Source organism: Oratosquilla oratoria, chromosome 9 (assembly GCF_046742065.1).
Source record: "Oratosquilla oratoria isolate Oo_2021 chromosome 9, ASM4674206v1, whole genome shotgun sequence".
In the NCBI taxonomy this organism is placed as follows: domain Eukaryota; kingdom Metazoa; phylum Arthropoda; class Malacostraca; order Stomatopoda; family Squillidae; genus Oratosquilla; species Oratosquilla oratoria.
Genome location: NC_134785.1, coordinates 39,550,979 through 39,565,978, shown reverse-complemented (window position 1 = coordinate 39,565,978; position 15,000 = coordinate 39,550,979). Strand labels below are relative to the sequence as shown.

General features: G+C 39.2%; 1 protein-coding gene across 14 annotated transcripts in view; it reads left to right on the top strand.

Annotated features, from left to right (window-relative positions):
• Positions 1 to 15,000, top strand: part of LanA (laminin subunit alpha) — a 290,394-nt gene that overhangs the window by 44,823 nt on the left and 230,571 nt on the right. For 9 of the 14 annotated variants that reach the window (XM_076190214.1, XM_076190210.1, XM_076190220.1 and 6 more), the window contains exons 7-18: positions 1 to 262; positions 976 to 1,383; positions 1,759 to 2,269; positions 3,538 to 3,742; positions 4,479 to 4,619; positions 6,142 to 6,351; positions 7,521 to 7,823; positions 8,040 to 8,394; positions 9,306 to 9,347; positions 11,497 to 11,654; positions 13,437 to 13,593; positions 14,495 to 14,731. The exon at positions 1 to 262 is cut by the window's left edge and continues 359 nt beyond it. In XM_076190214.1, the coding sequence (XP_076046329.1) occupies positions 1 to 262; positions 976 to 1,383; positions 1,759 to 2,269; positions 3,538 to 3,742; positions 4,479 to 4,619; positions 6,142 to 6,351; positions 7,521 to 7,823; positions 8,040 to 8,394; positions 9,306 to 9,347; positions 11,497 to 11,654; positions 13,437 to 13,593; positions 14,495 to 14,731 (2,989 nt within the window). The remainder of the gene's footprint in view (positions 263 to 975; positions 1,384 to 1,758; positions 2,270 to 3,537; positions 3,743 to 4,478; positions 4,620 to 6,141; positions 6,352 to 7,520; positions 7,824 to 8,039; positions 8,395 to 9,305; positions 9,348 to 11,496; positions 11,655 to 13,436; positions 13,594 to 14,494; positions 14,732 to 15,000) is intronic. The other 5 variants (XM_076190223.1, XM_076190211.1, XM_076190221.1 and 2 more) reach the window with 3 other exon arrangements.

Here is a 15,000-nt window from a genome sequence, read left to right as displayed (position 1 = left end):
CGCAACGGCACACAAGGAGGGATCTGCGAAGTCGGAGGAGGTCAGTGCCCTTGTAAAGAAAACTACGACGGACTCAACTGTAACAGATGTGCCCCTGGATACTACAACTTCCCCGACTGCCTCCCGTGCAACTGCAGTTACCCGGGATCGCTAGATAGCGTCTGCAACGCCGAAGACGGCCGGTGCGAATGCCAGAACAATTTCGGAGGCCGAGCGTGCGAGCGCTGCAAGCATGGATACTTCAACTTCCCCGACTGCGAGTGTGAGTATAGAATACGCTGTGGCCAAAGGGAACAACAATACGTTTTGTCTTCTTGCATTCTTGCTGTGGAAGCTAACCTAACTTTACCTAACTTAACCAGTACTCATTGTACATTACTGTACTTAATATGATCAAGGGTACTAAAAAACTGTTTGAGGCAACAGAGTCAAGTAGATATTCAGCAAGATAAGAGGAAACTAAAAACAATAGCCGTTTTAGTGAAGGAGAGTTTCAGCAAGATAAGTGGAAACTAAAAAAAAAGTAACCACTTGATGAAGAATAATGTATGTAGGTGAACATATAATATAGTTTGACTAAAAATTTCGCAATCTATACAACGAAAAATATCTAAGTAAATACTTGAGGTAAATGTGTAAGTAAAAAGTGTTGTGTATAGAATCACGTAATATGCACAATGCATTACTTTTGAAAATAAAATTTCATCGACTAATAGCAATCTGTATAGATAGGAAGGGTACATCAACGTTGTCTACGCGTAGCATGTTATCCCAAGCCGTCTTTTAGTAATGTTTCGAGTTTCTATTTGGATAGTGACAAATTTCCAAAGACATTTTTTTTTTGTCATAGTGGCCAAAAGTTAGTTTCCATAGTAGTACTTCAATAACCTCTAATGACTTAATATTTCATATGTAGACCAATTGTTAACATTTGCTATCCTCACCGACTCTGTATCTTCTTTCCTTCAACACCAGTCTGTAACTGCGATCCACGTGGCACTGAGGATGACATATGTGACAAGGATAGTGGCGAGTGCTTGTGTCTCACTGGTTACAGTAGCGAACGCTGCGACACGAGCGCCCCAGGTTTCTGGGGCTACCCACTGGTGCAGTCATGCGACTGTCACGAAAAGGGATCATCTTCATCAGTGTGCGATGCTCAGGGCAACTGCGTCTGTTTAACTGGGTTCTCTGGCCGATCCTGCGACCAGTGCAGCCCGGGCTATTTCAACTTCCCGGACTGTGAGCCCTGTAAGTGTGACCAGTCGGGCAGTATCGGGATCTCCTGTGACGCGGACGGCAAGTGCCAGTGCAGGTCCAACTTTGATGGCGTCCATTGTGACCGGTGTCGGGAAGGATACTACATCTTCCCACATTGCGAAGGTAAGGCCCTACCACGTCGACCTGTCTTAAGAAATACACTGAACATATATTCTTTTCTGGTATATCCTAGGGCATGTGAAAATTCTTGCTTGCTAGTACAATGATATGCTTCAAAGTTGGATACCTCTTCAATCTAACCGCCCATCACTTTGAAAGCTAAGAGTTAGACAAAGCAAATAATTTGCAAACTTCTGAATTCAATCAGTACTCGTAAGAGCTATGCACCCGAGTTTAAAAGTATTTCTGTTGTTTACTTTTAGACCTAGAAATTCCTTTTAAACTGCCTAAAACCTAAAAGTGGTCACCGAAAACAATTCTTATATATTGCAACATGTTCCTCCTATGGACTCCACTCTTTTCATATTCCTTTTCAAGAATGCAACTGCAACCCTGCTGGCGTTCCAAGTGATTTTGCTGGCTGCGGAGAATCTCCCAAGGGTGAACTGTGCCTGTGTAAAGAAAGAGTGAGCGGGCGCATCTGCGACCGTTGCAAGGCCCTCTTCTGGAACCTTCGTGCAGACAACGTGCTTGGCTGCGAAGACTGTGAATGCTACGCTCCTGGCACCATCGGTGGAATCGCTGTTTGCGACAGCGTCCACGGCCAGTGCTTCTGTAAGCCAGGCGTGGCTTCACGCCGCTGTAACGAGTGTCGAGACGGTACCTTCAACTTGCTAGAGGACAACCTCTTCGGCTGTTCGGACTGCGGCTGCAACGTAGGTGGCGCTGTGGACAACGTGTGCGACAAGGTGACAGGACAGTGTAGGTGTCGCTCTCGCGTCACGGGCCAGAGGTGTGACGAGCCCCTCAAGTTACACTACTTCCCTACCCTCCACCAGCTGCAATACGAGGTCGAAGACGGCCGAACACCGGAAAATACCCCTATCAGGTAACCCTCTCCGAAGTCATTGTCTCCCTTCCAGCCCCTCAAAGAATTCATCGCCCTAAGGGGTTATCACACTTTGCTATTTTCCTTCCACACCCTAACTCCAACCTCCATTTGAATAACTAGAATATGACTTCGCTTACAGAAATCTTGACTGTTCTGAGAACATTTCAACATAGATTTACAATCTCTTAATTCACCATTCAGTTTTGCCAAATATGACGGCCAGGTAACTTGATATTTGGAAATATGAAAAATGAAAAAAATTGTAACCGAAGTCGATTTTACCCAAACGAGCTCTCAACTGTCGGTGCTGGTGAAGCCCGTGGAAGCCCAGTGGGATGACCCCATTGAGAACTGAAGGTTTCTGCTGAGCAGATGAAATAATTTATTGCTTTTAATCCAGCGTGTCGTCTCTATGCTATTTTCACATGATGTGCCTATCATAGGTCAATAGGCGAATTAAATTTATCTGGCCTGCGGTGTTTTTGGAATGGAAGATTAATTTGTGACAAGGAGATGAAAATTCATGGTTTGAATTGGATTGGATGTATCAATGTTCAGTGTATTAGTTTTATTAATTATATTGTTTTCTTGGTGAAGGCCTAGTCTATCCTAGGGCCAGTGAAGTTACTTACTTGCTAGCACACTGCTATATTTCAAATTTGGATACTTCTTCAATCTTACTGCCCACCACTTATCAACTCTGCTCTCAACTGAAGTCAGGGATTTATCAAGCTGAAGGTTCGATGCCTGCAGGTTGTACTGGTCTTTGTCTAAGGGAGACAATTTTATTTTCGCTTCAGTGGCCAGGGCTTGGAGATGTGACCATGTCCCAGAATGTCCTTGTGTTTTGGGGTAGCCAGTGATCGGCAACATTTGCATCAGCTTATTTTTCAGAGATAGCCTCTTCTGGAGATAAAATCCAGCATTCCAGTATGCATTCCTAATTTTGGTGAGGAATAATCGAATGTTTTCAAGTTCTACGTGAAAGAATGTGTTTTCGTATCTTGCATCTACAAACATCTTCGAGCTTTAGAAAGTTTCCACTACTGTTTACGCCAGGAGGTGCTTGCCCTATGTCCTTTAGGGACTGTTTGGGTGAGCCACAGTCACTGCTGGGAATTGTATGGGATTCAAAACCAAAACTAAGCTTCCTATTACGCCACCAGCGCACAGGGTTACAGATGATAAGCCTACCTCTCGTTATGTAGCAATGTCTGCGCGCTCATTGCAATGCTCCACTCCGTCCTAACTCGTCCTCTCGCCAGGTTTGCATACGATGAGGACGTCTTCCCTGGATACTCGTGGAGAGGTTACGCTGTCTTCTCGGAGATCCAGAGTGTGATCCTGCACGATGTTTCGATCGTGAGGCCGTCCGTGTATAGATTCATCCTCAATTACCACAATCCCGGATCAGAAACCATTGTTGCCAAACTTGGCGTCATTCCTGATGATCCGAATGATATCGAGCAGGTACGAGTAATCATTTGTTTGTTCTTCCTTATCTTATTCTATTCTATTTTTACTGACCCCTTTTCCTACCAAAGGAGAACCATACAGCCTATCTAAATGACCCAAGTCTAGCTAGAATTATGCAAGCGTCCCTAAGTACGATAAGAGTGAACTGAGAGTCTCAAACCTTTCTTTTCTTAGAGCTGGATAGAGTCATCTAACATTAGTCGGACTAGTAACAAAAGTTACCTCTCATTGAGGCTGGATTTAAGGATACGAAGTGGCTGTAATGCACTGCTAACGAATGACCGAAAGTCGTAGAATTTCTGAAATGAAACCTTCTTCTTTTCTTTTCTTCTTCTTCTTCTTCTTCTTCTTCTTCTTCTTCTTCTTCTTCTTCTTCTTCTTCTTCTTCTTCTTCTTCTTCTTCTCCTCCTCTTCCTCCTTCTTCTTCTCTTCCTCCTTCTTCTCCTCCTCCTCCTTCTTCTCCCTCTCCTCCTTCTTCTTCTACTCCTCCTCCTCCTCCTCCTCCTTTTCCTCTTCCTCCTCCTACTCCTCCTCCTCCGTCTTCTTCTTCTAGAGATATTGGCAGCAGCCTTAGATATTTCCCATATTTATTATTTTCGAACTAAGAACCTCTCAGTACCGGTGGAATTTTTTCCTTAAGTCTGAATAGCCACCAGACTGAAAGGAAAAGTCAATGTCTTTGTCTCTTCAACCTGATGCCTTCGTCTCACGCCGCCCTTTCCTTCGACAGGAAGTCGAAATTCACTTCCCGCCGACGAGTGGTCCCAAGCTCATGACGGTGGTGACAGTCCCTGACAATTTCCCAGCTCACTTTGTCATGAACCCCGGCCGTTGGACTGTCAGCTTCAAGAACGAGAAAAATCTATTTCTGGTAAGTGTCTCAGAATGTACAGGTAGATCCTTGTGGACGGAAAGAGAACGGAAGGCAGTTTGGAATGATGATAATAATAATAATGATATCAATAATGATTATGATAATGATAATGGTGATTACGATAAAATGTGATTATAATTAACAAAAATGACAAAAACTTATCTCTGGTAAGTTGATCAGAATAGAAACAGAACGGAAGGCAGTTTGAAAAGAAGGGATTGTTTAGATAAGAATGATAATGATGATTATGATAAAATGTGATATTGATTGATACAAACGTTAGGGGTTGGTAGCTATAGTGATATTTAATTGATTGTCGCTCGATCCATGGCAATTTGGAAATCAATACACCGATTTTTTCAAATCAAAGATCTTGTTAATTCTAAATTAAAGGATTTTCTTTTCTTTTCTTTTCTTTTTAATCAAAACACAACACCCAAGTCTGTTAATTCTAAATCAACGGATGTATATATATATATATATATATATATATATATATATATATATATATATATATATATATATATATATATATATAATTTTTTTTTTATGAAAAAGGACAAGTTTGGTATGGACTTTTCATTTCTACTGAGCGTTTTTTTTTTTTTTAATCAAAACGGACATCGCTAAGTCTCGATTTGATCAAATTTGGCGGGTTTCTACAAGAAAAATAAATCTAATGCCATTAGAGATCATGATGAAATACATTAATTATCAAAAAGCAACTCCTCAGCACTATTGAATATAACATCTGCCTGGATAATATTAACTAATTGTAGCAAACTTCTAGACATGAGCTGGTGTAATTATGTTCTAATTTGAGCATAGTCGAACGCCAAGATTTCATGTTGCAGATTACTATTCCTTGTACTGACAATGTATAATTCATAAATGTGGGAAGCAAGTAAATGTTTTGAGAGAATGAAGAGTTTCATGAGAAATAGGTATCTGTGGATGGATGCAAAGAGAAGATTGTATGAAGAGATGATTGTACTTACGGGATTGCATGAGGTGGAGGCTTGGAATGCAAGGGAGACAAAAAGGAGAAATTTAAATGTGTTTGAGAAGTGCCCGAGAAGTATGGTAGGGATTACAAGGTTGGATAGAGTGAGAAATGAGGAGGTGAGGAGGAGAGCTGGGGGTAGTAAGACGTATAGCGCAGTTCCTATCCCAAGCTGCAGCTGCGGGCAATATAAAGAAATTTTGATGACTGTATTCCATGAAATCCCTGAATATGGTCCCAGGACTAGGACCGAACGTCGGGCAATAAACCTCCCTCTTTGAATTTGGTGTTTATGCTTTCCCCTTCGATATATATATATATATATATATATATATATATATATATATATATATATATATATAGGATATATGTGTGTGTGTGTGTGTGTGTGTGTGTGTGTGTGTGTGTGTGTGTGTGTGTGTGTGTGTGTGTGTGTGTGTGTGTGTGTGTGCGCGTGCGTGTGTGTGTGTGTGCATAGATATGCATATCCTACTATAGAAAAATGTCTTTGCGCAGGATTACTTCGTGCTGCTCCCTCTGGCGTACTACGAGGGCACCATCCTGACCGAGAACGTGACGAACCCGTGCAGAATCGGGCAGACCAATGAGATGTGTCTGCAGTACGCCTACACTGATCTTGAGGACTTCGAGCAAGTCTGGGGCTCAGCGGGCTACTTCGACTACAACGGAGAGAGGAGAGGTGTCGATCTCTACGACAAGGAGGAGGTGAGTGTCTTCAGGGCTGTAGAACGGCAAAGGAAGGCTTAGAAAGGTGTATTTCCCTACAAAGTCTTACTTTGTTTTCAGAGTTGTCCTTGATTAGATACAATTATTCCATTTTTTTCAAAGTGGAAGTTCGCGTTACCATGTACATTTGAATTTGCTGGTGTACTCGAGTAGACTTACCTTGTCTACTATTAGATTGTAGAACCACCATAATGGAGGGTATCTCATATTTCCGACGAAAGCATTCTAAACTAAGTATACATTTCACCCATAGTTATTGTTTTCCAAGTTGGAGAAACAAAACAATATATCTGACCAAGTGTACCACCAATTCCTGTGACCAACTATTTAGTTTGTATTAATAATTATGGTTTTCTGCCATTCATCAATTCCAGTTCATAAGTATATACATACATACATATATATATGTATATATATACATATATACATATATATACATATATATATATATATGTATGTATGTATGTATATATACAGTGCTCGACAAGGATGTACGAACGGTTAGCGAGAATGAGTGATGAGGAGTGTTGAGGACTGTTTTTGCTGAAATGCACAATTTTATATAAAAAATTAGCATATGGTTGTATTATTTGACTTATTTTCTTTAAAATGTGTGATTTCCATGTAATTTGATCAAAGAGAAGTTACGTTTTTATCCTCTACAAAATTACCAACCACATACCGTCCGACTCACTAATTGCCGACCTCAACCAAACAATGACGGTTTTTGCTCAAATGCACAATTCTATATAAAAAATTAGCATATGGTTGCATTATTTGACCTATTTTCTTTAAAATGTGTGATTTCCATGTAATTTGATCAAAGAGAAGTTACGTTTTTATCCTCTGCAAAATTACCGATAACAATGACGGTTTTTGCTGAAAAATGTAGTTGGGGGTAAAGACGTAGGTATTGTTTATTTTCTTCTTTCTTTTTCATATAGAAATTGTTCCTTTCATGTAAACTGAAAGTGAATGAATGAGACAGAAGAATTAAACATAACTCTCCATGCAATGGAGGCTCGAGAATAAAATGCGGTACTGAAAACCTTAAGGAATAATATTATTCTAAACTTATACAAGAAACGAATGGGCAATTTATCACATCACCTAAAATCTATTCGATAATTATCTACACTCCGGTACAGGTACTGGCTGAGTTGAACACCAAAGCCATGGCCTGGATCACCGTCAACCAACCCGAGATTCAGTATGACATGAGGATTCCGAAGTCAGGGCGTTACGTCCTTATCCTGACATACTTCACGCCAATGGGAGGAACCACCACCAACGTCATCGTCGAAGCATCGACGCGCAAGGGACGGAAGACGGGGAGGGTCATCCTGTATGATTGTATGTACAGCTGGCCCTGCCGACAGGCCGTCACTGCTCTCAGCGGCGAAGTTGGCGTATTCCCATTCGACAGCAACTTCGTCAACGTCATTATCAAGGTTTGATGCGATTTTCTCTGTGTTTATCACGGGCCAGATGAATGTTTCTGTTGGTGAAGGGGTTGTGAGTTTTACACTGTTATTGTGATCAGTCTTGTGTGTTATGGGCAGGGTGAAGGCTTTGTGGAGGAAAGGGTTTGCGGGTTGTATTTGATAATTGTCAAATGTCTCTCTTGCGTCCATGCTTAAGTACAGGATCACCGCATTCATAAACAGGGCCCCCGATTAAACTTTTGGCAGGGAGAGGACACCACGAACGTCGGGCTTGTAGGTATTGCAGCGGTGCCCTACTCCAAGTGGCACCAAGACATGATACGCCCACAACCTGTCTGCACGCGTCTGCACGGTGAATGCCTGACCTCAGGTTACCCACATCCTCCGGAGACCACCAAAGTCGAGTTCGAGTCCAACCTAGAGGGAAAAATGGCCGAAGAGCTACCGGAGGGCGTGTCTAATGGAACCGTCCTTGTTTATCTGGACAACAATGACCCGGTGGTGGACATCACGGGTCAACTGAAGTCTGCTGGGGATTACGTCTTCGTGGTTCATTACTACCAGCCGAAATACCCAGGTAAGTGCTTCCTTCCAACTTCGGGATTTTCTGTAGAAGGCTCGTAAATCAGAAAAAGCACCATGAGAGGTTATAGATTGGTATCACGTTTCACACATTTGAGTTTTGTCAGATACATGATGTGCATCAAGTACATGTACTTAATAAATCGAAACACTGTACTAATAAAGACTCTGTCCACACATGGTGCTTTTCCAGGGTCGTAATACATGAGAACTCCAATATTTACTTTAAGTTACTACTGCAAACGCTCGACAACGAAGCTCCAAAGGGTGCCTTCTCTAGTGTCCAAAAAAGTGTTAATTCAATCTGAGTCGATTAAACAGGGCATTCTTTATAAAGCAATGGTTAGAATTAGGGTCCCCTTTGAGAATCTAGTGAAGGCTGCGGACCACCTTTCTATAAAAAAAAAGCAACAGATAAATTCATAAAAACTACACTGTATAGGTAGCAGGAGGCTAATGAAATGAATGCTGAGTTTCTATTTGAACTTCATGGACCCAAGGTTGAGAGCATTACACTGGTCATGGCTGCAAAATTATTGAAAATTACTTCATAACTAAGTCTACTTAACTCGATTGAGTAGGATATTTTAATGGGTCTACATTGGTCATAAGTGTCATCAGAAGTATTGGATATTGCACTACTTACCGTATTTGCCGGCATATAAGACGTTTTTATTTAATGTATCATAAAATTAGCCTGCATTTGATGCGGCCGTATTACAGATGAACAAGATTATAAATTTTCCCTACTTTTTTTTTTAACAAAATATCCTTGTAAAATAGGAGATGAGTCTTATCCGAGGGTGCGGCTCATACGACGGCAAATACGGTAACAATATCCCTTTAGGTGATGAGTCCTGTGAATTTTTGAGTTCGGGTGGTCAAACTTCCATCTTCTTCCCACAGACGGACAACTTGATGTACAGATTACGAATTCCAAGGAGAAAGGTCAGCCTAGTGGATATGAATACGCACACATGCATACTGAATTATTTTTTTTTCTATAGTTTACTGAAAAGCAGAGATGACACCTGTGTGAAATGATGTGTGATGGTGCATTTATGATTTCTCCGTGTGATCTCTACTCCTTTGATCCACTGAGCAAGCATGATTCCTCTTGTAGATTATTTTTTGACTAAAATACAATCTTATGTTTGCAAAGGAGATCCAACCAGCTTGACAGACTTCATCTTAGATTTGCTTTTGATGTCAACAAGTGAAGTGTCTTGTTTAGGTAATGGAATCGACAGATACATCGGCGAAGACATTTTATATACCCCTACGTTGAAACTGAAACTGAAATACCAATGAACCATGAATTCAAGCTTGCCGTTCGCTCTTCTCTTTAGGTTATGCAGATGTAAAAAACGCACTGCCAAGCGTGTCTGTTAGTTGTCCAGGTGTGTGTGTATATAGCAAATACCTTCTTTGTAAGGGAGGTCTGCGGACCAAGACATGCCTCAATTCTTCAAAGAAGAAAAACACAGAAAGAGATCGGTTGCAAATAAGAACCAAAAATGTTGGAACATATTATGCTTTAGTCTTTTCTTAATTAGTTATTAATTGTAGGAGAAGGTAAACACTTTTAGAATACAAGGCATGAAAGGAAATATTAAGTGTGAGCGGGCCTGTGTTAGTACGACGTTTCGCTCTCGCAAAGTATTTCTTTTGATAGATTAGTCAGCAACTGCCATTTCATCATAAAACCTCTCTCGCTGGACATTTGCTTCGTGAGTGTTCTGTATGTCGTCAGTGTATGGGCAGGAATAATTGCTGTATCTTTATTTAGACGCCTGCCTATTGACATTTTTATTTTTTTGTCGGCAATAGATCAAAGTCTGTGATGTCGTGGCACCAGTCAGTTTTTTTTTCATACCGATCTCATCAGATTTATTTGTGAAGATCTTCAGCATATACGCAGAATCTCAGTCAGAGCTGGGAGCGTAAATTAATTATTATTCTCTCATTAGTAATATTGAGCATCATAATTATTATGAAGTTGAATTCAAGTATAAAATTGATAAACAGATGAATAAATACCGGTAAATTAATAAATAATTGGCATATTTCGCACATGTGATTTGGTCTGATTTTTTTATGCATGTGATTCACGACGGTTTTGGATCACGTGCTGGACTGTAGGACATTATTCACCTATTCATTTATCCATGCGTTTATCCATTTTAATCTATCTATTCATTTACTTGTTTATTTTGACAAATGAAACCCAACTAACTGTTGGAGTAACTTTTAAATAATTAAGTCGTTTTGTAATGAAGGAAAACATGAAAGTTATGTTTCGATCTTGCAACACAGAAAACAGTGACGCCTCAGTTACTGAATGAAATCGTTAAATCATTTAATGTTTTTCAGAAAAAAAAACAATGGTTGTAAACCTCGTCAGGTCAATGACTCATCTATTCTTAGCTAAGTTAAAAACCAAGAAATACATTGTATCTGTTTTGTTTGGATCCACTTTGAAACTGCAGCATTTGGTTAATTTGGTTTGATACTAATGGCGATTTTGAGTAGTTTACCACTTGTACTTCGTATAAGAATTTCTTTGCTTTATTCTAACATACAGTCATGTATTTAGAAATCTGATGAAAGTTGGCTTGTATAGAAATTATGTTTGCATGTGTTCTTTTGTGCTATGTATCATTGGCTGCAGTTGACCTTTGCCAACCCTGGAAAAGTAATGTTTCTTGTTGGCTTTTCTGAAAGTTCTTCATCGCTTGTCGGAATGCACGATCGTTCCGAATTTGACCACTTTCTTGGAAAATCAAGCTTTACTTACTACATAACAGACTGTACAAATAAAATGTTCATTGTTAACTACTTGATATATTTGTATGTACAGTATTTTCCTTATAAATGCAAAAAATTGATTTGTGAACAAAATTATATAAATGCAACAATGAAAGATGTATTGGTATAATTTAGATCTATATTTTTCAAAATAATGGCAGAAGACGCCATGATAAGAATAAAATAGCCACAGAAAGACGCTTCGACAAGAAAAGAACAAAGCATATAACAAATTTACAAGCAAACGTTCATGCTAAGCTCCTAATCTACATCTTCCCTCGATGTACAGAGTTCGAGATGGACGTTCTTCTTCAGAATGGATTCTTCTACGAGGGTCATCTGCCCGTTCGACACTGTCCAAGTACATCTGGATGCAGATCCGTCATTACTCACGGTGATGGTTCCATCGTCTTTAATATCCTGGAAAACTTCGTTCTCTCCATCAAGGTGGGTGCCGGTGCTTTACACACACACACACACACACGCATATATATATATATATATATATATATATATATATATATATATATATATATACATATATATAATAACACATATATACGTATATATATATATACATATATTATATATATATATTCATATCTATATATATATATATATAATAGGTATATATATATATATATATATATATATATACATATAATGTATATATAATATGTATATATATATATATATGTATATATATAATATATATATATATATAATATACAATATGTATATATACTCGTATATACATAAATATATAGATGTATATGTATGTTTATATATATATATATATATATATATATATATATATATATATACAGTATATATATATATATATATATATCGTGGCTGCCTTGTACACAGGTGACGTCGACGATCGTAGAAAACGGATTTCAGGGCCGTAGTGTTCAGCCGCTCCAAAGACTTGATACTAATATATGCATGAGGTTATCGGTGGTCTTGTATGTTCATTGTGGCGAAATGGTAGCGAGCAGGATTCACAATGAGTGGGCCTGGGTTTATGTGTATATATATATATATATATATATATATACATATATATATATATACATATATACATATATATATATATATATACATATATATATACATATATATGTATACGAATACATATATATACATATATATGTATATATATACAGGGTGACACAAAAAAACGGGAACTTTTGAAATGCGTAGTGGCAGCCATGTACAGTTGGCAGCACTACGGAACAGGGAACCTCAGTGGTAAACACTCTCACCATTTAGTAATCATGGAACAGTGGAACGGTCGTCGCCCCCCCCCCTTTTTTTTTTTTTTTTTTTCTTTTACAAAAACAAAGATAGTTTGGAAGGTGGAAGGGAGTTCCGACGTCTTTCCAACTTAGGACGCCATGATTGGGTTTCCTCGAAATACGCGAAAAAAAACTTGGATTAAAAACTTTGAAGAGACTGGATCTGCTCTAAAAAAGAAACCGACAGAACGACCGAGAAGTGCTCGTACTCCACAGAATATCAAAGCTGTACGCGTTTCAGTCTTACGGAGCCCACGGCGTTCAGTTCGTAAGCAAGCAGCTGAGGTCAGTGTGTCCCGAGAGAGTGTTCGCCGGATTCTCCATTTTGATTGAAAAATTCATCCGTACAAGCTGCAGATCGTGCAACAACTGAAGGAGAACGATCACCAGTTGCGATTGCAACTCTGTCAGCAAATTATGACAAACATAACAAGGACAATGAATTTTTGGACAAGCTACGGATGTCAGATAAGACCCATTTTCATCTCACAGGTTACGTGAATAATCAAAACTATCGTTACTGGGCAGACAGCAACCCTAAAGAAGTTCATGAGCGTCATTTACACGTCAGCAAGGTGACAGTATAGTGTTGTAACATTACGTGAACGTTACTTGGACTATGGTGCCGAGGGAGTGAATGAAGATCAAGTGGGTTGTTGGTTTTATTCCGGCTAGTGCGAGTGTCAACCTAGGCTGGGTCGGGCGGTCAGGCTCCGAGGCGACCCGACCGCAAAGTTGACCACGTGGGCCTTGGGACGAGCACCGCTGAGTTTATGGATCTTTCCCAAAATTCGAAACCATTACACTAATCTAACCTAACAGTCTTTGATAAGTATCAGAAAGCAGGTAAAGAATTCAATTTTCCCGTTGGGAACTACTGGTCTATGGCTCTGTTATGCTCACTGAGGGTTATGACTCCTCCTTTCAGGAACCCGACCATAAGTCTATCTGGGTCGACTACGTGCTGGTAATAAGTGCGCAGCAGTTCTCTGAGAAGATTCTTCACGAACTACCCCGAGATCGAACGGCAGAGTTCGTGACCCAGTGTGGGCAGAACCATTATCACATCGACAAAAGGACCACAAGTATGTATAACTTCTTTGTTCTAATCTGACAAAGATTTAGCTCACTAATGTGTCTGAACAGTTGCTCTGTAATTCTCAATACTCGATGAACACCTATTTTCATAATTTCCTCTCCCCCCCCCTTCCCCCTCCAGGATCAGAGTGTGAGTTCTACCTGTCTTTCATCATTGTCTTAAACGTCATGGTTATCACACTGGTCAAGTACACTGTCTACCATTCACAAGTTCCTCACTCTTATAGATTAGGTCTACTCCCTTCATAAGCCTGAAGCAACGTCTCAATATATATATTTTTTTAATGAACAGTTTCACTTTCTTTATATCTTTCCTCGCATGTTCTCGCTAAGCTGGGGTTCATTTTGATTTCAAATTTATGTATTCTCTTACATTTGTATGTATATATGTACAAATATATATACACATATATATATATATATATATATATATATATATATATATATATAAGCTAATAAGAACACGGGTACGTGTGTTCACTTATGCAAAGCAGACCACTTGGAAAAAAACTTACGAAGCAGAGCGCTTTCGTATATCACAGCTTCCGTGCACTGAAGATGTAATACACGAAAGCGCTCTGCCTCGTTAGTTTCTGTTTCCAAGTGGTCTACTTTGCATATATATATATAGATATATATATATATATATATATATATATATATATATATATATTACATATATTATATACATGCATATATATATATATATACATATATATATATATATATATATGTATATATATGTATATATATATATATAATATATATATATATATATATATATATATATAGATATATATATATATATATATATATACGTCTCTAACATTTTACCCAGACACAAGAAGTGTGACAAAACAGCTATAAACAAAAACATTATTTTTGCAGATCTCTGCAAAGATGCAGCGTTCTCCCTGTCGATGGACTACAACAACGGTGCTCTCTCCTGCAACTGCGATTTCCTCGGCTCAGTCAGCTTTGAATGTGAAATGTTTGGCGGCCAGTGCCCTTGCAAACCCAACGTCATTGGCAGGATGTGCAATCGGTGTAAGACAGGATTCTACGGCTTCCCTGACTGTAGGCCTTGTGACTGCCCCTCAACGGCTCTTTGTGATCCAGAAACAGGTAAGGTTAATCGTAATCAACAGAGTCTGTGTCCACTTATGTAGAAAATTTGAATTTGGCGCTGCAATTGCATCGCGTCGTCTGTAATTTTGAACCTGGACAAGACGACATGACGTCACATATTAACTCGGCTCTTGTGCGCAAAGCTGTGTGTATTGAGAAAGCATTGTGGCTGTAACACAATCGTAATCGACAGCTATTATCCTACCTGATAAGGGCTTAAAGCTTATTTATGTCCCGGTCTATGGGTAATGCTTTGACCTTTCACA